Below are 24,772 nucleotides of genomic sequence, written 5' to 3' on the forward strand. Positions count from 1 at the left end.
ATTTATATTATATATTTAAAATCTTTAATTTCTATCTTGGGATATATCCTCCTCAGGTCATCCTGGGGTAAATCAAGGGAGGGGAATAGAGACCTAGTAGATCAGTACTCCACAAAAAGGAAAGACTGCATCTATAATGCATACTTAATGCAGTATGGCACCGCTTTAGCTGCCATGCCTATATGCTATGGAATTGTTGTTTGGTGAGGCACCAACACTCTTTGGTAGAGAAGGCTAAAGACCTTGCAATGCTACAACTATTCTCATGATTCCACAGCACTGTGGCAATTAAAGTGGTGTCAAACTGCATTAACTCTACAGTGCAGATGCAGTCTACGAGACCTCCCCAGAACACAGCTCCAAATTCCTCTGCAATGAATGGGCAAAGGATTCCCATGGAAGAATGGCGGCAACCAAAACATGAGCAGAAAAGGCCAAGAATCTGCCTTGTTGTCCAAAGCCCTTGTCCATTGAGAATGAATGAGATTCAACTGTAATTAGGAATATGCTAAGAAACAGATAGGTCAAGTCATGGTTATTTTGATCATGGTTATGCCCACTCTATGCTTAACATACAAAATGCCACCACACGCTGTGCCTTGACTGTGCAAATCTGCGCTATCGTGGCCACCAGCTGTGAGTAAGGATCTATTTAAAGCCCTACGCCGTCTCATGTGCTATTTGAAACATCAGTACAAACGTGACTTGTGTTTCTGCCTCTGATACGACATGCTTGTAGATGTCACACAAGCTTCTCTGAAGCACACTGGGATCAATCCACTCTCAAGTCAGACGAAAGGACATCTGTAACCCTGTCGCTGCATCAGATACCATCCTCACTCCCAATTAGAGAGATTTTGTTCAAGATGATTAAGTGCAGTTGGGTATTTTCTGTGAGTTTGATTAATCGGACAATTATCAGCTCTGTACATACATATGCAATTATGTCTTGGCCAGACACGTTCGAGTAATGGCACACAATTAAATCCATCTGAAAAAAATCCCTAACATATTATAAATCTCAAAAGTGTAGAAGAGTAAAAAGTTGGCAGGAAAAAAAAACAATTTGGATCCAGTTGCCACTGGAGAATTCCATGCATTGTGCAACTGGGACGTGTTCTTCTTGGTCAACTTCTGCACCAATCCCACCCCAAGGTTGGTGTAAACAGAATCCCCACTGCTGGATCCAGATCTTTCAACCAGCTTGATGGTTCTGAATGAGACCATAAATGGTTATCAAACTCTATTAAATCCCATCAAGATTATAAAACTCAAATCAGAAATCTTGGAACCAGGTTCTTAGGTCATAAACCTACTGTAGCACCAAGCGAAGACCTGGCTTTATGAACTAGCCATCACTGGTGAAATCACAACATGGATAATTTCAATGGAAGTAGTTCAAATATTCATGAAAAGGATGCCTAACAACCAACATGGATTTGTGGAGAAAGACAGGTTTTTGGGTTACAGTAGAGTCTCACTTATCCAACATTCGCTTATCCAACATTCTGGATTATCCAACGCATTTTTGTAGTCAATGTTTTCAATACATCGTGATATTTTGGTGCTAAATTCGTAAATACAGTAATTACTACATAGCATTACTGCATATTGAACTACTTTTTCTGTCAAATTTGTTGTATAACATGATGTTTTGGTGCTTAATTTGTAAAATCATAACCTAATTTGATGTTTAATAGGCTCTTCCTTAATCCCTCCTTATTATCCAAGATATTCACTTATCCAAGCTTCTGCTGGCCCGTTTATGTTGGATAAGTGAGACTGTACTGTACTTAACAGAGTAGCAGGAGAGAGGTTCCTATCTACATGGATGACCAAGGTCTCTTTAAGGTTCCAAGTCTCTTACTCATATGGAAAGCCTTCACATAAACAATGTCTCCAATGCAGTTGTGTTGCTTTCCTTATGGACGGGTAGGTAGGCTTCCATGTTAAAGAAATGGTGAGGAATATTAGAGGAGAGCTGATAATTCTGTACCATGCTATATTTAATATTTTTGAAAATCTGACTCTCTCCATTAAACAAAATTTGACTGGAACACTGCAAGCAACTAGATCCTTTGGGCCACTTTCTGGATACCTACACAAGACTTTGTTCCAACATACATTACCAAAGTTTGAGTATCTTCTATCCAAAATGCTTGGATGTTTTGGATTCCCCTCACCCAAGATTTTGGAATAGCTGCATTTGTGCATCATGAACTATCTTGGAGATGGGACTCAAGTCTAAACACAACATTCATGTATGTTTCATGTACACCTTACACACATAACGTTTTGATTGACTGATTGACATAGCCTTGAGGCAATTTTATATAATATTTTAATGATTCAATGCCTACAGTGAATCATGATAGAAGCAAAAGTGTCACTATCTCAGCCAAGTTGGTCATCTAACATACCAAGCAGACAGAGGTCAGGTTTCATTTCAAATCTAACTTTAACAGGTGGTGTTAAATACATAGCAGCAGATCGTCTGCCTCACCTGCAGCCTTAGTTCGGATGTAGACAATCTCACTCTTTGCTCCGTGGACGTGGTTGTTCTCCATCATGGTCAGAGTGACGGCTTTGACATAAATGGCGTACTGAGTCCATGGTTTCAGTGCCTGCAGTAAAATCCCCGGATTGTCCTCTTTATTGGGAGGCAGGTCCACGTCCACCATGTTCCAGCTGTTCGAGCCGCAGGCGTCCTGCCCGTCATATTCCGTCACGTTCTGAAAGGGCCTGAAAGGGGAAAATCCAGAGGCTGTTGCTTTACCTTCAAACAAAACTGCTCTGAAAACTTTAACTAGGGGAAACCCTCCTAGGGGCTTCCGAAAAACCAAACCCATGATAATAAAAATGTAAAGGATAAAAGCACAGACTTAAAAAGAGTGTTTGCTTCTCAAGTTCTATTTTTTAAAAAGCGCAAAAAAATCCGGAGATCACACTGAAGTAGTTGCTAAAAACGACACAGGATTTCTAAAAGGGATGGAGGTTACATTTTTTGAAAAGAATAAAAATGAGTTTTTCTCATTCTCTTTTTGGCAATAATAATTATTGTTATTATTAATATTATTATTATTTTATTGTATGACACAGCAAACAAGATAGACATGCTGGATTTCGTGTCACAAAATCACAAGTCGAACACTTCCCAAGTGCCTAGGACTGTGTGATGTATTTTCGGATGATGCGTGCAGATCCCAGTAGGGTGGCCTTTTGCAGTTGTTGTTGTTGTTGTTGTTGTTGTTATTATTATTATTATTATTACCCTGCTTTATCTCCCCAAAGGAGACTCAAAGCAGTAAGTTGTCCAAACGATGCAATACTTTGTAGCTAGGAGTATTAACAATAGGTAGGATGAGTCAGGCCCCTTTACACTGCCATATAATCCAGATTATCAAAGCAGATAATCCACATTATCATCTTTGAAATGAATTATATGAGTCTAAACTGCCATATAATCCAAATCAAGGAAGATAATCTGGATTTTATATGGAAAGGATATTATATTTATTTATACTCTGCTTTATCTCCCCAAAGGGGACTCAAAGCAACAAGTTGTCCAAACAATGGAATACTTTGTGGCTATGAGTATTAGCAATAGGTAGGATGAGTGAGGCCCCTTCTACACTGCCATATAATTCAGATTATCAAAACAGATGATCCACATTATCTGCTTTGAATTGGATTATAGGAGTCTAAACTGCTATATAAGGAACCCCGGTGGCGAAGTGTGTTAAAGCGCTGAGCTGCTGAACTTGCAGACCGAAAGGTCCCAGGTTCAAACCCCAGGAGTGGCGTGAGCGGCCACTGTTAGCTCCAGCTTCTGCCAACCTAGCAGTTCGAAAACATGCCAATGTGAGTAGATCAATAGGTACTGCTCCGGTGGGAAGGTAATGGCGCTCCATACAGTCATGCTGGCCACATGACCTTGGAGGTGTCTACGGACAACGCCGGCTCTTCGGCTTAGAAATGGAGATGAGCACCAACCCCCAGAGTCAGACACGACTAGACTTAACGTCAGGGGAAACCTTTACCTTTACCTTTTTAAACTGCTATATAATCCAGTTCAAAGCATACAATGTAGATTTTATATGGCAGTGTAGAAGGAGCCTTAGGCCACACGGCTGAATAAAATCCGACATTATCTGCATTGAACTGCAATATATGGCTATGTGGATTCAAGATATTCCAGTTCAAAACAGAAATTGTGGGATTTTCTGGGTTATATGGCTGTGTGGAAGGGTCCTAAGTTAAACCAGTAATAGTAGAATTCAATCTGTTCTTTTTGCATTACATTTTTAATTAATTCATGACACTTAAATTAGGGGTTAGAGCTTCATTATGTATTCATCTTTAGTAATAATTCAGTAGTAAGTCAGGCTAAGGTGGAAAGGTACCTGAACATTGGATTCCAATATTTAGGAGAAAACTTGGTTAGAAATGAGGTTTTCTCCTAAATATTTTTTCCTCTCCCAGCTCATCTGTAGCTTCATCCCACCGTCTCTTGCCATCTTGCACACTCTGCCTATAACTTCAGTGCCTTCATGTCTGTGTGTCAATACTCACGCTTCTTTGTAATACACAGTGAAGCTGATCAGATCTCTATAGTCCTTAGGGCGATACTGTTCCCAAGTGAGCTTGATCCGATTCTTCATTGTAGTGTTGGAAACAAATTTTAGAATGTGGCTTTCGCCTGCAAAATGGAACAATAGGTTACCCAAAATGCCACAAACACACAAGCACATTCAATCCTAGTTCAACTATAATTATGTTGTTGGAACTGTGGCACATTTCTACTACACAGTCATGCGTTTACCTTCACTTGCCATGTCCTACAGAATGTGGTATGAACCATTACCATTTCTTGGATGATGCGTTCCCAGACTTCACATGAAAACATACTACCATGGATAATATCAAACCCTATTGAAATGAAGGGCTTCTGTCCCAAGAATTACATAAAGTTGCATGAGAAGACCACAAAAACGCCTTGAGAAGACATATTTTACCAGATGTGAATAAATGAATCCATCCATAAATACAAAACCATGTTGTAGTGGCATTTGTAGTTTGAGAAGATATTTCTGATTTTCTCTAAACAGGCACGCGTCTAACAAAGAAGTCTACATGTTTGAAACTTTGTTTTTTGAATATATATATAAAAATGTGTATGTGTGTACATACACACACACACATATACATACACATTTATTAATGGTCTTACGTTTTGTGTACATATTTTAGCTATGTTATACCCTATCTTGAGCCATGAGAAGAGACAGGTAACAATGATGAACCTCACCTAGAGACATAATTATTAAAATTGCATGAAACCAATATAATTGTGTAAGTACAAAGGCAGCCTTTCTCTGTCTAAAACTCATCCAACATAAAGTTGAGTCTGCTGAAGCTGGCTTGGGGACTTGGGGATGTTCAACATTGGAGCACATCAGGTTGTTGGATTGGTATGATGTTCTTCTTGGCCAATGCTTCCCAAATCCATCATCTTCAGATGTTCTAGACCAGTGATCTCAAAACCTGACTTCCAGATGTTCTCCTGGACCAACAATCCCAATATTTAGCCCTCCAGATGTTCTTCTAGTCAGGCGACCCCCAGCCTCTAGAACTCCAGATGTGTGCCAACAACCCTGACATTAGCCCTCCAGATGTTCTTTAGACCGCAACCACAACATATTCCTCCAGATGTTCTTCTAGATCAACGACCCAGCCTCTAGACCTCCAGATGTTCTTCTAAACTGGCGACTCCAGACTCTAAACCTCCAGCTTTTTCTTCTAGACCAGCAACTCCAACCTTTGGTCATCCAGATGATCTTCTAGACCACCAACCCCCCAACCTTTAGCCCTCTGGTTGTTCTTCTAAACCAGCAACTCCAGCATCTAGACCCAGATATTCTTCTAGACCAGCAACCCTTTACTGTTAGTCCTCCAGATGTTCACCAAGAACCCAAGTCCTCCAGAAGTTTTAGCCGCCTTAGCCGATGATCAGGATTCTGGGAGCTGAAGTCCTAAACGCCTAGAAGACCAGAGATTGAGAATCACTGCACTAAAGAGTATGAAGAGAACCAGGTTCTCTCCCTGTGATAGTGGTTAATGCTGTAGGCCATGGCCCTTTCCTTCTCTTGAAGAAGGTGTCTTCAGATCAAAATAAACAAGATGGCACCTTAAGATGGGGTAAACGTCATATACATTACATGTGTATTTTCCCCTTATATCCACGAAGGGTAAAAACAGGCACATGTGAATCAGCTCCAAATGTCAACACAACCTGCATCCTACCAAAAGGCTCTAGCTAATCCATGTCAAGAGGGACACAACCTTTATTCTTCTTTCCTGGCTGCCCGCTAACCCATTGCATTAATATGTTGCAGGTTTGCGACAGAGCTGGACTCTTGGTTGCAGTAAACTCTTTGGAAACCTGTGTATCCCTTAGTGACACTATTTTGAAATATAAGTTTTAGACCTTATGAATGTATACACCTGCATGAAGTCAATCCCACTGAACTCAAAAGAAGTAGGTTGCACATCAACCAGTTCTTTTTCCAGGACGACAGTGTACAGTAATATTCACTCATAGCTTGTTTACCTTAAAATGATTTGTTGTAGAACATATGTACAATTTAAGAGCCTTCTGATGTTCTTCGATTCAGTTCTCACGAGGCTTAACCATTACGACCAGTGGTGAAGAATCCTAATGTCTGCAGCCCAGCAATTTTCAGAGGGCCAAAATGTTCACTACCCCCTTGCCCAACACAATACTGTTGGATTTCCATACAACCGGGCTGTGGCGCTGGCTGGTAAGCAGCCTGCTGCAATAAATAACTCTGAACATGAGGTCATGAGTTCGAGGTCAGCCCGTGGCATCCATCAATAAAAAAAATAAAAAAAATAGCCCCTGCTCGTTGCTGACCTAGCAACCCGAAAGACAGTTGCATCTATCAAGTAGGAAATAAGGTACCACTTATAAAGTGGGGAGGCAAATTTAACTAATTTACGACGTTGGAATGAGGAAGTGCCGTCACAGTGGATGATGAAGCAGCTGCTCCCCCCTGTGGCCAGAATCGAACATCCCCTCAGGAGAAGGTTAAATTGCCTCTGCGTCTGTCTCTGTCTCGGTTCTATGTGTATATGGGCATTGAATGTTTGCCCTATATGTATATAAGGTGATCCACCCTGAGTCCCCTTCGGGGTGAGAAGGGTGGAATATAAATACTGTAAATAAATAAATAAATTGGATCAACTTTGAGAAGGCTGCCAAAGATAAATGGGACCCCATTTCCTCAATCATCAAAAGCCACTCCGTTCAGAAGAAACACGTGGGGCTGTTGTTGTTTGCTTGGTCTTGTTGTCATTTCTTAAGAGACTCCAATTCTTGGACTGCAAATACAGCATGCAGAATGTCAGGCGGGGAAGGGGTTTTCTTGCCACCGTCCCGTTTTGTTTTTGCACAAAGAGGCTGCAAATCGCCCGTGTTTCCCCCCGCTCTTTGTAGCTTGGCCTGCACAATGCCAGCGCTTCAAAACCCCTTTTAGTTTTATTTGAGAAGTCTCTGTTTTACAGGGAAGGCAAGTCGAGAGTAAGAGACCCCCTTTTCCCTTCTTTTTTCAAAGGCAAAAGAGCTTGAAAGAAACAAGCAAAGCCTGGCAAGGGAGTTGGCAGCACTGGCGGCATGAATGGCCCAGGCATCTCCAACGCCTTCAGAGAATGCAATCCCCAGATTTACTCAATGGAAACAACAGGGATTTCTTTACACTCGGGCCCAGTGACATCTGTGTTTGGGCTGAAAAGGCCACCGTTCAGTAAACAACCGTTTGGGAGAGAGAGGAATGCTTTAAAAATGCCTTGGGCAGGCCATCTTAACCGCTGGTTTAGAAGCCGGATTTGCCATTACAGTAGAGTCTCACTTATCCAACATAAATGGGCCGGCAGAATGTTGGATAAGCGAGTATGTTGGATAATAAGGAGAGATTAAGGAGAAGCCTATTAAACACCAAATTAGGTTATGATTTTACAAATTAAACACCAAAATATCATGTTATAGAACAAATTTGACAAAAAAAGTAGTTCAATACGCAGCAATGCTACGTAGTAATTACTGTATTTACAAATTTAGCACCAAAATATCACAATGTATCGAAAACATTGACTACAAAAATGCGTTGGATAATCCAGAACGTTGGATAAGCAAATGTTGGATAAGTGAGACTCTACTGTATTCCAAAACATGGGGAGGCTTCCATGCAGTGGTGTCAACCTCCCTTTTTCAGAACATTGGGTGCAATTTACACTGCAGAGTTAATGCAGTTTGACACCACTTTAAGAGCCCTGCCTCAATGCCATGGAATCCTGGGATTTGTAGTTTGGAGAGACGCCAAACTACAAATCCCAGAACTCTTTGGAAGAGAAGGTGTTGTAAAATTGTAACACCTTTGATCCCATAGCAGCTAAAAGTGGTATCAAGCTGCATTAATTCTACAATGTAGGTGCACCTTGCCTCTAAAATAAACCATTGATTCCTTAGTCACCAAAAGACAAATTGTTATTTCTCCGCCAGAACATTTTCACCTGCCTTATAAATAATATCGATCTACCTTGCTGTGTAGAAGGCTGAACCGATGAATGCAAAAAGCTTCAAAAAGCCTACATCTGCATGCATTTCTTCTTCATAATCATTATTCTGGCACAAGATTTATCTCAGGAAGGTGTAGATCTTTATCTCAAGCTTATACTGCATTATATTATGCCTTTGCTAAATGCCTTACGTACAGGAGGCCCGGTCCCCGTTGTTCCTCGGGTTGATGTCGCCTTTGTTTTGCCGATCTTTGGTTCCAGTCACCTCCTCCATGCGGTAAATCTCGGAAACGCAGAGCCTGGGATTGAACGCAAAGTACATCTTCCCCTCCTTGACGGTCAGGTTATGGTGGCTCCAGTCCCACAGTTGCTGCAGGTTTTGGTTGTCCAGGACGTAAAAGGAGTAATTCCTAAAAAGGAAGGCATGGTTACGTCCTTGCAAAAGTAATGCAAATTTCACATCATAACACAAAGATACAAACCTGGCAGTCCTCATCAAAATGAGAGGAGGAGTCGACCTTATTATAGGAAGAACCTGCTGCAATAATTCCTTAGAGGTTTGGAGGGATCTTCCAATACTCCCTTGCTTTGGCAGCAGATAATGGAACGTACACAAAGGTTTTTACACATTTTTAATAATGGTTTCCAAACTGGTGGCCTCCAGTTAATGCGGGACTATAACTGATATCATCCCCGAAAATGTAGGACTACAACTCCTATCATCCCCTATAAGGTGGGACTATAGCTCCCATCTTCCCCTATAATGTGGGACTATAACTCCTATATCCCCTATAATGCGGGACTATAGCTCCCATCATTCCCTATATGAGATTATAACTCCTATATCCCCTATAAGGTGGGACTATAGCTCCCATCTTCCCCTATAATATGGGACTACTAAGAGCTCCTGTAGGCGGGAGTCACAAAAGTTCTAATTTGCTTCTTAACAGATATTGTCTCAGTTTATTCCAATCGGTCCATTGTCTTGACGAGATGCTCTGTGATACTTTTTGTGCTAATAAATCCATGTTTTTAATGTCAATTAGCTTCAGCATCCATGTTTCTAATGTGGGAATTTCTTGTGTTTTCCATAATTTGGCAATACATATCCTGGCCGCTGTTACCATGTATATAAAGAGGTTTTCCATGTTGAAGTCCATTTGAAAGTCAACCATACCTAATAAAAAATATTCTGGTTTTGTATTAAATTTGATTTGCAATATTTTCTCCATTTCTCTGTTTATTTCCTGCCAAAACTTTTTTATTTTTCTACATCCCCACCACATGTGCATGAAGTCACCATATTCAAACCATTTTTGACTTCCCATTTTCCATGCTCTTTCCATCAGCCCAAGGTCGCTGTCACTGGGCGGCGACACACCTAGAACCATAGGACTTGTGTGAGTCCCGACACACCGTTTGGAAAGTTCTGGGTGCTTTTAATATCTGGTATTAAAAACAGATATGCCCTTCCAACAAGAAGCCAAACCTGCAAGGCAAAGGTAAGGAAACCTTTCCTCCTTCAGGTGATTTGCAATCCAACTTGCAGTAGGAATCTTGTTGGAGGTGCCTTCAACACTGAAAGGGGCAATGGAGCTTTCCCAAAATGCGGAACGGACCGAGTGCCCTTTGCACCGCTTGTCGCATCCCCGAGTGGCATCCCAAGAATGTAAAGCTGACTGAGAAAAAAGGGAGGTTTGCAAAGAAAACCCTCATGCCCGCAACCTAATCCTTTCAGCCCAGATAAATCACACACACCGTAGGGCCTTTTTCCCATGACCTTGCTACCTCCTTGTTCAAACAGTTCCTTCCATATTCTTGTTTATTAACTGCTGTCACAGCTTGTGCTTGAAACGGATTGTTACATGGGAAAAGACAGAGCAGGGGGGAAAAGAGAGCGATTTCCCAGGCCATTTCCAGTGTCCAAAAGTTGCAACCTGTGTGGCTCCTTCTGTTGTTGTTGTTGAAAATGTCCCATGCGTACCTAGGCTACGATCCAAAAGGAGCACGACTGCCTAAAACAGGGGCCACATGCGGCCCATTGAAGCATTTATCCAGCCCCCACGGCACAAAGGCTGAAGAGGGTTGGGCTAAATGGCCCAAAGGGTCTCTTCCAACTCTATTATTATTATTATTATTATTATTATTATTATTATTATTATTATTCACGTTTTATTGATTAGCCCATTGGCCGTATCAAAACAATTCTCAGCTGTGTTGCTTTGAATAGGAAAAGGGCTACTTTGTATGTTATTTTAGGATTCTGGCCGGCCAACAAAAATGAAGTTTTATTATGTGGGTCCCAGTGTGTTTTGTGAATAATGTATGGCCCGAGTCATTGGTCTCTCTCTTTCTTATACAATTCACAGCTGAACAAAACATGTGCGATATCCTCCACCTCTGATGCTCCACAAATACAAAATATAATAATAATAATAATAATCATCATCATCATCACACAGTCCTAGACACTTGGGAAGTGTTCGACTTGTGATTTTGTGATACGTAATCCAGCATATCTATCTTGTTTGCTGTGTCATACAATGTCGTTGTGTCAATAATAATAATAATAATTATTATTATTATTATTATTAACATTGAGGCTGGGAGGCCATCTGTCTGGGGTGCTTTGCTTGTGCTTTTGGTCCACAAAGGCAGAAAGGAGTTGGGCTAAATATATTATTATTATTATTATTATTATTATTATTATTATTATTATTATTATTATTATTATTTTATTATGACACAGCAAACAAGATAGATATGCTGGATTTCGTGTCACAAAATCACAAGTCGAACACTTCCCAAGTGTTTATTATTATTATTATTATTATTATTATTATTATTATTATTATTATTGCTCGGTGGTCACCTGGCCAACTATAGTCCGGCCCTCCAATGGTCTGAGGCATCGTGAACTGGCCCCCAGCTTAAAAAGTTTGGGGACCTCTGGCCTAAAATGTTCAACAAGTACCTTCTTGGTCTCAGACCAGATTTATACAGTTTTAATGGTGAATTTTAAACTCCACGGTATGTCTTGTTTTTATTTTGTGTACTTTGATACGTATTTTATGGAGGTATGTTTTCATATGTGCAGTGTTTTGAAATGATTATGTGTTTGTTTATGTTTTAGTAATGCTGCAATCCGCCTCAAGCCATGAGGAGAGGCTGGAAAGAAATAAAACTATTATTATTATTATTATTATTATTATTATTATTATTATTATTATTGTATGACACAGCAAACAGAATAGATATGCTGGATTTCATATCACAAAATCACAAGTCGAACACTTCCCAAGTGTCTAGGACTGTGTGATGTATTTTCGGATGATGCGCGCAGATCCCAGTAAGGTGGCCTTTTGCAGTTGGCAGATCATGATTTTGTCAATGTCTATTGTTTCCAAATGCCAGCTGAGATCTTTTGGCACAGCACCCAATGTGCCCATCACCACTGAGACCACCTGCACTGGTTTCTGCCATAGTCTTTGAAGTTCAATCTTGAGGTCCTGATAGCGACTGAGTTTTTCCTGTTGTTTTTCGTCAATACGACTGTCACCTGGGATGGCAACATCAATGATCCAAACCTTTTTCTTTTCCACAACTGTGATGTCTGGTGTGTTGTGTTCCAGAATTTTGTCAGTCTGGATTTGGAAGTCCCACAGTATTTTTTTGCGTGCTCATTTTCCAATACTTTTGCAGGTTTGTGATCTCACCAGTTCTTTACTGCTGGGAGGTGGTACTTGAGGCATAAGTTCCAATGAATCATTTGGGCCACATAGCTGTGCCTCTGTTTGTAGTCTGTCTGTGCGATTTTCTTACAGCAGCTGAGGAGATGATCAATGGTTTCGTCGGTTTCCTTACACAGTCTGCATTTTGGGTCATCAGCTGATTTTTTGATCTTGGCCTGAATTGCATTTGTTCTGATGGCTTGCTCCTGGGCTGGGTTTTTTTAGTGCTATTTGTGTTCAATTCTTTTTTAATTGTTGTATATTTGTATAATTCTGAGTTAATGCATCCTATCCATAAGCCTTGTATCTAAATCCAAACCCTCTTGACTAAATGGAACAAACTCCCATTGGCTCTAGTCATTATGTCCAATGATGAGGAATAGGAAGTTGTAGTCCAGCATTTGGAGGGCTACATAACATGACACAGCAGACCTCATCCAGAGTACTATGACCTAGTGATTCAACGCTTACCCTTCCAGCTGGTCCTCTCCATTAATATACCGTAGATTCTTCAAGAAAGACAGAGACACCAGAGCATGCGAGTGGCGGATCTTCACATAGCCAGTCACGGTTTCGATCAGGCCCATGAAGTTCTCCAGTTCAGAAGCAATGTTATCTAGAAGAAGAAGGAGTGGGAAACATCCACTTAAAAGTGAAGAACTAACTAACTAACAAGTCTTCTCTCTGGCTCAGGAATCTAGCCTGCATGATTTATCTATGAAAAGTAGGCAGATGGAATTCAAAACTAGATATGGCTACAATTTACACTTTTGGTTTTTTTCCCTCAGCTAGTAGGATGGCCATCTGTGCCAGCCTTGAATTCTGAGCTTTCAACAGCCAATATTTTGGCAAGAGTTTTGAATGCAGTTGTAAATCTAAGCACATGGGAAACCACAACTCCTATTATTCTCAAACAAAACTCAACAAAAAGGAAAGACCCATAAAGCTCAAAGTCAGGACCGTATTGGCCAATTGGGTGTCTTCAAATGTACGACACACAACATGGTGGCCAATTTCCTTCTCTCCTAAATCAGTTATTTGGATGTATGCTCATTCCGAACATGCTTTCTAATTATCACATGGGAAATTGAACGTCTTCAGACAGAACTAACAAATCAACTTAGCTTCAGTAGCTACAGTAATTGAAAGTATTGATCCATAAGGACAAAAGGAATCCACAGGTAAGCAATACCTTTATTGGCAACACTATAATGTAACAATGGCTCTACAGCCTTCCAGGTTCTCCCCAACTCTTAACTAAGTTAAACAGGGAAATAATGGGTGTGGAGGAAGAGAAGCATGGGAATCAAAAATATCTGGCTAGATGTATTACATCATGAAGCTTGAGACAAAACTCATGCTTAGAGCCTTCAGCAAGACTCAGAGTGATTTCATCGCCTTGTTAGTCTGGACTTGATGAACCAGACTTAGCCGAAGAAAGAGCACGTTACCAATTTCTTTCTCTTGAATTTGTCTCAAAGGTGCGACAAGATCCCTTTGCAACACAATCATTTCTGGATATCATGTGACTTAAAAGTTGTTTCAGACTTGGCTCAATGCTAGGGAATCCTGGAAGCTATAGTCTTGGGCGAGGAAGGGTAAATACCTCATAAAATGACAGCTCCCAGGAAAATGGTGTCAAACTGCATTAATTCTATTGTGTAGATCAGGCATGGGCAAACTTGGGCCCTCCAGGTGTTAGGAATTGTGGGAGCTGAAGTCCAAAACACCAGGAGGGCCGAAGTCTGCCTATGCCTGGTGTAGATGCATCCATTAGAATTATAGTAAGTTACTGCGCCGGGCTGTGGCACAGCTGGCTAGTAACCAGCTGCAATAAAGCACTACTAACTGAGAGGTCAAGAGTTCGAAGCCCGGGTCGGGTTAAGCCCCCAACCATTGAATAGCCTGGCTTGCTGTTGACCTATGCAGCCCCGAAAGACAGTTGCATCTGTCAAGTAGGGAAATTTAGGTACGCTTCACGCGGGAGGCTAATTTAACTAATTTACAACATCATAAAACTGCCAGCAAAACACGAGGAAAGGAATAAGGAAGTACAGCCACTAGTGGACGGTGAAGCAACAGCTCCCCCTGTGGCCGGAATCGTGAAGCTGGAAAAAAATGTTAAATGCCTCTGTGTCTGTTTATACTGTATGTTGTTTGTCTGTTGGCATTGAATGTTTGCCATATATGTGTTCATTGTAATCCACCCTGAGTCCCCTTCGGGGTGAGAAGGGCGGAATATAAATACTGGGGTTTTTTTGGGTTTTTTTCTGCAGGATTTCTCCAGAGTAATTATATTATTGCCTTCCTTGGAGATGCAGAATTGTTGCCTTGTCAAAGGGTCTCTTGGGTGATTTTCATGGCCAAGCAGAGATTCGAACCCTCGTCTCCCAGAGTGGTAGACCACCATTGAAATCATTACACCACAACTGCTCTCCACAATCATTTACGTGTGAAAGGAGCCCCACTTGTACAACACAGACCATCGAACTGGGCAAGCCATGAATATCTTCATGGGAATGTTTGCAGTACAAGACTTGGAGCAGAGGACAGATTCTCTACTATCGGTTCCTTGGGGGAAAAGATTTAAGTTTCCCACGAGCTTTGCTATAGCCCTGCATGAAGAAAAATCTCATTCTGTTATTTCTAGGGTTGCCAAGTGAGTCGGGCCAAGGAATGCCTCTTTCCGCAACGAGCGCCTCCCCCTCCGATGCACTGCCAGCTTTTAAACCAAGCACTCGAACATCGTGTTCCACTAGCTTCAGATGAAGACCAACGATGAGCAAACTTCAAAGATGATTAATAGTACCATGTAAAACTCTACATAATAAAAGGTGTGAAATGCTGTGCAGAAGACGAAGAAAAGAGGCACATGGACATGTCAAGATGGGTCCAACATCCTTCCCCAATCAGCCTTTCACTCAAGGCCAAGACATTTGGAGTAATCCATCTTTAAGTTGTCTTTTTAAAAGAAGTGAAGTGTGCATTTCACAGAGGATGAGGGGAGGAAAGAGAAAAGAGTAACACTTTTAAAAAGATGAGCGTCACTTGGACTCTTCCCAAGGGATGAATCACCACGCTGACAAATCACTAACTTCAACACTTGTTTTCTGTTAAGACACGTACGAAACAAGGCCAAAATTGTGCCGAGGAGAACAAGGCTGGGAGGTATGGCGCCAGCGTTTAAAGAGGGCATCATGTATGAAGAAAGAAAGAAAGAAAAATCCCTTTGCCAATGGGCAAATACTTTAATCCACAGACATGCCACCCAACGTCTGCGTTTTGCAAAACACAGCCTGGCAAAACCGCCCTCAAAGAGGAACACGGGATCCTTTTCATTGCCTCTTCCAAGATTTGAAACCTCAAGATCCAAGTTTATCATGAGAATCCTTATCTGACAAGAAGTGAGTGTTAATATCGAGGGGAAAAGGCAATTCTCACAATAACCAAGAACCCTAGACAGCTACTATCTCAAACTTTCCAATCTAGACCGATCTAATCTAGAACCCAAGGTAGACAAAGACTACTACTTACTGCCCCGACGGATATTGATAAGCAGGTTCCCTTTGATTTCTGTGCATCCTTTCAAGGACTGTGCTGACGTGACGGAATCGATGGTGATGGTTTTCTCGTCCGCGCACACTTTGGGGCAAGGACCTTCACAAGGGCTGCAGAACATGCTGGAGGAAAAAGACAACACAGTTCAGCTGTTGTTCTTCAGACCAGAAGTTTAGCTATAGCCTAAACTAAACAGACATTAAATTCAGTACGTAATTATTATTATAATGATTACATACCCATCTGATTTTTGGAAGCTGAACAGGGCTGGGTTGAATTTAGACTCAGATGTAACATACCTGAGATAATATCAGGAATATCAAAGCATTCCAGGTAGAACCAGAAAAAAATTTACTTAGCTCAGGCTGTTGTCGGTCAGTGTCAACAACACTGGGATGAATTGAACAATTGTTAAAGGATGAAAAAATCAGTTGGTGTCTGTGTTTTACCAGTCCAGACGTCATCCAGTCCAATCCTCTTCTACCATGCAGGAAATACAAAGCACCCCCAACAGATGGCCATCTAGACTTTGTAGTAGTAGTACTACTACTACCCTGTTTCCCCAAAAATAAGACCTAGTAGAGGTTTTGCTGAATTGCTAAATATAAGGCCTCCCCCGAAAGTAAGACCTAGCAAAGTTTTTGTTTGGAAGCATGCCCGGCGCCCGCCAAACAAAACACCATAGCATGCAGGATACCAGTTGTATACGGAAATAATGGTAGTAACAAGAAATTCGTGACAGGAGTCATAGTTTGTCTGGTTTGGTTATGTTGGTTTGTGATGACAACTACTGTACAGTATAGAATAAATGTTCATTTTTTTGTTCAACAATAAACGTGAATTCTTCTTCATGGAAAAATAAGACATCCCCTGAAAATAAGACCTAGCACATCTTTGGGAGTAAAAAATAATATAAGACACTGTCTTATTTTCGGGGAAACACGGTAGTAGTAGTAGTAGTAATAATAATAATAATAATAATAATAATAATAATAATAATAATAATAATAATAATACAGTAGAGTCTCACTTATCCAAGCTTCACTATCCAAGGTTCTGTATTATCCAAGGCAGTCTGCCTTTTAGTAGTCATTGTTTTTGTAGTAAATGTTGCAATGTTTTGGTGCTAAATTCATAAATACAGTAATTACTACATAACATTACTATGTATTGAACTGCTTTTTCTGTCAATTTCTTATAAAACATGATGTTTTGGTGCTTAATTTGTAAAATCATAATGTAATTTTATGTTTAATAGGCTTTTTTCTTAATCCCTCCTTATTATCCAAGATTTTCGGTTATCCAATGTTCTGCCAGCTCGTTTATCTTGGATAAATGAGAATCTACTGTAATAGCAAAAAAACCCAGAGGAGGTGCAGTGCCTGCGGAGACCCAAGGGCTCCCCGGACTACAGTTTGAGAATCGCTGCTATAGTCCTATGATCCACTCTTTTATATTTGGGAAGTGGGCAAGGAAGAAACGGTTGTGACAACGATTGTGGCAGGATCATGTCCAAGCATAGTGAGATATGGGTCTCAAGACAGAACTCATGGGAGGGAGGGAGCAATCGTTTTTAGTGTCAAACATATACCTTACTTCTTCAAATCCCTTCCAGGTGTTTCGGACTTCAGCTCCCAGAATCTCTGATCATTGGCCAAGGAAGTGGAGGCTTCTGAGAATTGTAGTCCAAAACATCTGGAGGACTACAGCTTGGAAACTAGAGATCTAGGAGAACACTACACAAATCCAACAACCCGAAGTGCTCCAGAGTTGAACATCGCCAAGTCTTTGAAATCAGCCAGGTTCAGCAGAACCAACTTAGACAAATTTGATCAAAGTGTATATCAGAAGCTGCAAAGGATTCTGTCTCTTTTTATATCAGCTGAAAACATGGCTGGGCTTCTATGGCATTGCTCTTATGTCTCTTTCCCAACATGGTGCCCTTATGTGAATTAACTAGCTAGTGTTTCAAGTGCTTTGATACAAAGCACTGCCAAAACATACCAAAATGAGTCAAGAAAATACACTAAGAAAAGCCAACTTGGAAAAGTTACTATTTGGAACAGTGGACATAAAAGTAACTTTCTCCATCTCTGTTTTCAGTCTCTCAAAGGAGAGAAAGGGAATTATTTTGTTGTTGTTTATTCGTTCGGTCACTTCCGACTCTTTGTGACCTCATGGAATCATATGTCACAAATTTCACTAGATGACAGGATCTCATCTGGAAAAACTTTGCTCTTAATTCAGTGATTTCAAGAAATATGTAACCTTTGCAACACTTGATTCTAGGCTTTGGTTGATTCTTGTAATACATTTATCTATTTTTTAACTGGCCAATTCACCAATGGGGTAGAAAATAATGGTGTTGCATTTGATGAAAAATAGAATTTGTGCAATGAAAGACAACTATTGGTGCCTTGTTCTCACCTCAAGAAGTGAAGTGTGAGAAGTTGTAATGTTTTGGAAGAACAATCTGAGCGTAAAAAAAATACCCAAATTGTACGAACTTTAAAAATACACACACAAAAAGCACTGGAAAATTACATTCCCACAAATGGAGCTGAACATCAGGAGAGAAATGCATAAAGAAATCGGCACAGATTTGCAAAAATTCTCAGTTCACAAAACGGTGCAGTCTGTATGAAACTCAGGGAGTAAACCAAACTGCTATAATAATACATATAATTCCACGATTGAGTAATTTTCTCATGCCTCGTCAATATTACCTATCCATTTTTCCTGATAAAAGCAGAGGCCCAGATAAGATAAGAGCGTTATGGTTTTTATGAGTACTTTTAATCATCTGAAAACACAAGTGGTCAGATAGTGGCAGGGAAAACATTTCCCAGTAAATACTGGGCCACTTCCTCGGGGCAGAGATCATGGCAATGCACCTGTATGCAAACTAGAAAATCCGAGGGGAAAAAAATGAAGGTTTGTTTGGACAACTAACGCAAAAGCAAAGAAGACCAGGTGTCCGCAGAAAAGCTCACTGCCAAACGAAAGCAAACACTCCTGGGCTTTAAGGCAAAACTAAATAAAATCAAAGCTCTGCTGGTTGGAGGATTTTTTACATTCACAAATAAGAATGCCATAGCTCTCTGCAACCACCATTAAAGTGACTTCTGGCCAGAATTCTAGAAATATTACTGGTTGGGATTATAATTCCAAAAAAGGAACTTTCCCAAGTTCTGGTTATGGCCCATTATATTGTTGGCATGAGTGAGTCCCTCCCATTTGGCCATCTCTCTGATATCTGTCAATGAAGCCCTTTGGCCAAAGGTTTCAATGCAACACAACCACACAGTAAGGCAAAAAGAAAAATCTGATTGCAGCATTTTTGTAACTCAGTGATTATAATATTGAATAACTAGCCAACAAAATAAATAGCAGATGATGCATGCAAAAATTCCCCAAATTGTTCAACCTTGAGCTGTACCTAGAAGAGTTTTGGGATTATTGTTTTGCTGCGTTTTCAAGTTGCTTCCAATTTACGGTGAACCCAATCTGGGGATTTCTTGACAAGAGCTTTGCTGATTAGGTTGCTGTCAGTTTTCTGGGCTGTCTGGCCATGTTCCAGAAGCATTCTCTCCTGACGTTTCACTCACTTCTATGGTAGGCATCCTCAGAGGTTGTGAGGTTTATGGGAAACTAGGCAAGTGGAGTTTATATATCTGTGGAATGTTGCAATTGGCCACCTTGGTTAGCACTGAATGGCCTTGCAGCTTCAAAGCCTGGCTGCTTCCTGCCTAGCGGGAATCCTTTGTTGGAAGGTGTAAAAAAAGAACAACACTCAGAAAACGGGAATTCCAGGCAGGAAACAATCAGGGCCAGCTAACACTTCTCAACAAAGAATTCAATTGCAACATTCACACTTGCCTCCAACAGGTAAGAGTTCTTTCTCCCACCCTGGGCATTCCACAGATATATAAACCCCACTTGTCTAATTTCCAACAGACCCCACAACCTCTGAGGATGCCTGCCATAGATGTGGGCAAAACATCAGGAGAGAATGCTTCTGGAACATTGCCATACAGCCCGGAAAACTCACAGCAACTCAGTGATTCCGGCCATGAAAGCCTTCGACAATGATCTGCTGATTTATTTATGCATTTCGCCCGATGTTAAGGTTTATTTATGGGAATGTTATGTTATTTGATTTCCGTATTCCGGTTTTTCATTGTTTGCATGTAAGATTTTACAGTTTTCAGAATCTGGGCACTTTTTAAAAAAGGTGTTTTTGCTCATCTTATTCTTCCAAAATGTCGTATGTTTCTCAAGCTGCATTTCTTAAAGTGAGATCTCACAAGGGACAGTAAATGGCACAAACTGTCTTTCTTTCATGGAACATATGTCATGTTTTCAACAAATACAGTGCCATTAATTGCTTATGGCTTTCCATGGCTAAATGGAGATTCAAACCCTAGTCTCCAAAGTTCTAGTTTTAGTCCAATGAACAAACCACAATGGCTCATAATTAAATGCTTTTAATATCAGAGTATTTTCTGCATGTGCATTTTAGACAGAACACAAGTCTGGCTTTTCCCTGCACATTTCAGTTTTCTGTGTTGAGGGACTTTAATAATGACTGTATTCAATTATCCTCATCACCTCCACTGATTAGGATTTCCATGAGTCTAAATCCAATTTGGAGCTAAATAGTTAGAGATTTGATTAAGGACGGGAGACAATCACAGGGTCCATTTTACAACAGAACGTGAATGATACTTTTGCAAGCCAAGCACAGTAGGCTTCAGTTAACCGGAAGCAACTCAAGCAACTGGAATTCTCAAGCAATGGCAAAAAAATACTTTAAATAAAAAAGTAAAATAAATCATTCTTTAGTGGAAATGTTACGTAAGTTAATCTTTATTTGTCTAAATAATTGCTCTCTTTCAATATATCAAAGTCAATACAGAGTTGATGGTATTGTATGGAGTATAGTACTAGTCAGACCGAATTTTATTACTATTACTATTATATTTTTTAAAACCCTTGCTTTATCTCCCTGGAGGGGACTCATTATAATAGTAACTCTCAAGCAACCAGGAACTACCTTTATCAGACATCTACCAATCCCCATGGGTGTCGGTTAACTGAAAGTCTACTGTAAAGCAAATCAATAACAGTATTGTATTTTCAAGTGCTGTACTCCTTCAATTCTAAGTATCACTATATTCCTATCTAAACAACTTTAAAAATGGGGTGTGTAGTAGAATCGCAGGTTGTCTTATAGATTTTTGTTGATGGTGGTAGCACTGAAGTTAGCCTTACAATCGACAGCGTCTTACAATCGAAGAAATAAGGTATTATTATTAGATGTATTTCTACTGCAATGTGATTGGAACGGCTTCTAGATTATGATTTCGCTTCTATGTGCACTGTTTTAACACTTATTTAAAGTATTTCTATGTTAGTGTTTTATGATTTTTGTGATTTTAATATTCAATTAAAATTAACACACTGAGCCTCCGGTGGCTCAGTGTGTTAAAGAGCTGAGCTACTGAACTTGCAGACCAAAAGGTCCCAGATTCAAATCCGGGGAGCAGAGTGAGCGCCCGCTATTAAGCTCCAGCTTCTGCCAACCTAGCAGTTCGAAAACATGCAAATGTGAGTAGATCAATAGGTACCGCTCCGGCGGGAATGTAACGGCGTTCCATGCAGTCATGCCAGCCACATGACCTTGGAGGTGTCTACGGACAACGCCGGCTCTTCGGCTTAGAAATGGAGATGAGCACCAACCCCCAGAGTCGGACACGACTGGACTTAACGTCAGGGGAAACCTTTACATTTACCTTTTAATGCTCAATGTATATTGTAATTTGGTATGTTTTTATGTTAATGTGGCACCGAATGACTGCCAATTTGGAAGCCGCTCTGAGTCCCTTTCGGGATTGAGATAGAGCAGGATTAAAATACATTAAATAAATAATTAACAGGAAAACAAATATTCTGCTTTTTCTCTCTTAAAAGAGGCACAAAGCAGCTGAGAATGCTAAAAGCAATACAACAATCCTGGAAACCATTTCGTTTTGGGTTACATTTGGAAACTTGATGTTGTTCTCAGTGCAAAGAAAAATGCATCGCTCTCCCTTACCTTTGGGTATCATTGCGTATAAACCCAGAAGGGCACTCCTGCACACACTCGTCCTCGTGGATCACAAAGCTCTCGTACTCGAGGCTCTCCGGGGAAAGCAGGATTCGGGAGCAGTTCTCCTTGGTGATGCAGCGCCAGCCCTCAAACTTGTAGGTGTTGGGAGGGCAGGTGGGCACGCACGCGCCGTCGTGGTAGTAGTTGCGGCAAGCCACGCATGCCGTGTTGTTGTTCGGCACGGTGCAGCTCCCTAAGCATTCGGGATGGCAGCACTCGTTCTGTTCGGTGCAAGCGTATTTGCCGCAAGACCTGGGACACTCTGGGAAAGAGACACAAGCAGAAAAGAAGAAGGGACCGGTGGTTAATGGCAAGAAAGCAACAGACTGCGGCCCTCTGGCAGTGCCCAAGTTACAAGCATCCAACTTACAAATTACTCCTAGTGAAGAACGGGGCTGAGACTACAGCAAGTGAGAGGAATCTCATATATTATTAGTATTATCGTATTATTATTTTATATATATACAGGCAGTCCAAACATCTGGCTTACAAACAACTCCTAGTGAAGAACAGGGCTGAGACCACAGCAAGTGAGAGTAATCTGATATATTATTACAGTAGAGTCTCACTTATCCAAGCCTCGCTTATCCAAGCTTCTGCATTATCCAAGCCATTTTTGTAGTCAATGTTTTCAATATATCGCGATATTTTGGTGCTAAATTCGTAAATACAGTAATTGCAACAACATTACTGCGTATTGAACTACTTTTTCTGTCAAATTTGTTGTATAACATGATGTTTTGGTGCTTAATTTGTAAAATCATAACTTAATATGATGTTTAATAGGCTTTTCCTTAATCCCTCCTTATATCCCTCCAAGATATTCACTTATCCAAGCTTCTGCCGGCCCGTTTAGCTTGGATAAGTGAGACTCTACTGTAGTATCATAATATTATTTTTGTGTGTGTGTGTGTGTGTGTGTGTGTGTATGTGCATATATATATATACACACACATACACACACACACATACATACAAGCCACTGGTGGCGCAGAGCTGCTGAACTTGCGGACCAAAAAGTCGCAGGTTTGAATCCGGAGAGCGGAGTGAGTGCCCGCTATTAGCCCCAGCTTCTGCCAACCTAGCAGTTCAAAAACATGCAAATGTGAGTAGATCAATAGGTACCTCTCCGGTGGGAAAGTAACAGCGCTCCATGCAGTCATGCCAATGGCCACATGACCTTGGGGGTGTCTATGGACAATGCCGGCTCTTCGGCTTAGAAATGGAGATGAGCACCATTTCTCATTTTACCTTTCCAGGAAAATTTATTCCTGGAAGAGTTATAATAGGGAAAAGGTGTCTCCACTGAAGCTTTCTCTGCAATCCTTTTTTCCAAAACAAGCCAAATTAATCAAAATCCCATTCTTACTGGGACAGAAAGTGAGCTGGAGTAATGTTTGAACAGGGAAAACAGACAGCAAAGGAAATACCAAAGGGTTGTTGACCCTTTCTTATACAATTCAAAGCTTGCTATCTATATCTATATCTATCTTGGAATGTTTGAGGTAAGTTTACGGTTTTGTGTTGGGACGCATCCACAGCTATCGTGGGCCACGTGCCACCTGTCCTAGACGTTTCCGAATGATACATTATACATTTGTGTGAATACAAGCAGTCTCCAAATTACGAACAAAATAGGTTCTGTAGGTTCTTCTAAGATGCACTCGAGTCTAAGACGCTCCCCATTTTAAATTTAGTGAGAGATGTTTACTTGGGGAACTGAAGAAACACAGTATTAGTAATTACAACAAACACCTTTTCTGACCATTTCCAAGGATTTCCCAGTATCCCTTCCTTGCTGAATGCACATGCAGGCACACACGCACACACGTATGTTTACATTCACAAAATGGGGATTTGTCTCTCGTCTTTGAAGAGAAGAAAAGGGCACACACGCCCAACGGTACGGTTCAGAGCAAGTACGGACAAGTGAAACCAGTCTCCCAACACACGTTTCGCAAACAATCCAAAATCCCCGAAATAAACAAACCAAAAGGCTATGGGCTGAAGTCATCATCCAGGGAATAATTGGCACTCGGGAGTTAAACCAATCCTATTTTGTTCGTAAATTCAGATCCTATTATAAAGACAGAACTGAAAACAACCCCCCTCTCTTTTCATCCCTGGATTAAGGCAATTGTTCCCAAGTGTTGTATGCAAAACGCTGGATGGATGGATACCAAAAATGGCACACTGCTTCCCTGTTTCCCGGCAAAACAAGCAAGGAAACACCCGCTAAGATTGGATCCGATGATTAATGTCTCCAATGTAGTCGGAGAAGCAGACCTGAAAGAAAGTCATTTGAATGTGCAGGAATGCAAGGGAGGGAGCAACCTAACGTTTGATCTACAAAAACGGTTTCCAAAGCCAAACCACAACACTCGCCCATTTTCCACACACACACATAACACAACGCATGGAAGTTTTGAACCACATTTCCAACCATTTGACTTTCAATATATATAGAAGTCAAAGTATGTATGCTTGTTCATTGGTTGGCTGCTTGGTTCGTACCACAAAGGCTCCTACGTGGTTTTACTCAATCTGCATAAAACTCTAAGGATTATAAAACAGTTTGCAGGAGAAACCACGGATGCATCTACACTGTAGAATTAACACAGTTTGACTCCACTTTAATTGCTATGGAATCCTGGGAGTGGTAGTTTGGTGAGGCATCAACACTCTTTATCTGAGAAAGCTAAGGACTTTGTAAGACTACAACTCCTGTTTTTCCACA

The 24,772-nt window shown here is 40.8% G+C and overlaps 1 protein-coding gene across 1 annotated transcript in view; it reads right to left on the bottom strand.

The window, feature by feature from the left end:
* Positions 1-24,772, bottom strand: part of igf1r (insulin like growth factor 1 receptor) — a 193,485-nt gene that overhangs the window by 39,284 nt on the left and 129,429 nt on the right. Inside the window, exons 3-8 of the mRNA XM_003226491.4 lie at positions 21,982-22,297; positions 15,861-16,006; positions 12,798-12,942; positions 8,791-9,005; positions 4,573-4,699; positions 2,504-2,742 (exon numbers count right to left, since the gene is read on the bottom strand). Coding sequence (XP_003226539.3) covers positions 2,504-2,742; positions 4,573-4,699; positions 8,791-9,005; positions 12,798-12,942; positions 15,861-16,006; positions 21,982-22,297 — 1,188 coding nt within the window. The remainder of the gene's footprint in view (positions 1-2,503; positions 2,743-4,572; positions 4,700-8,790; positions 9,006-12,797; positions 12,943-15,860; positions 16,007-21,981; positions 22,298-24,772) is intronic.

The sequence above is a fragment of the Anolis carolinensis genome, unplaced genomic scaffold (assembly GCF_035594765.1).
Source record: "Anolis carolinensis isolate JA03-04 unplaced genomic scaffold, rAnoCar3.1.pri scaffold_11, whole genome shotgun sequence".
Classification (NCBI taxonomy): Eukaryota; Metazoa; Chordata; class Lepidosauria; order Squamata; family Dactyloidae; genus Anolis; species Anolis carolinensis.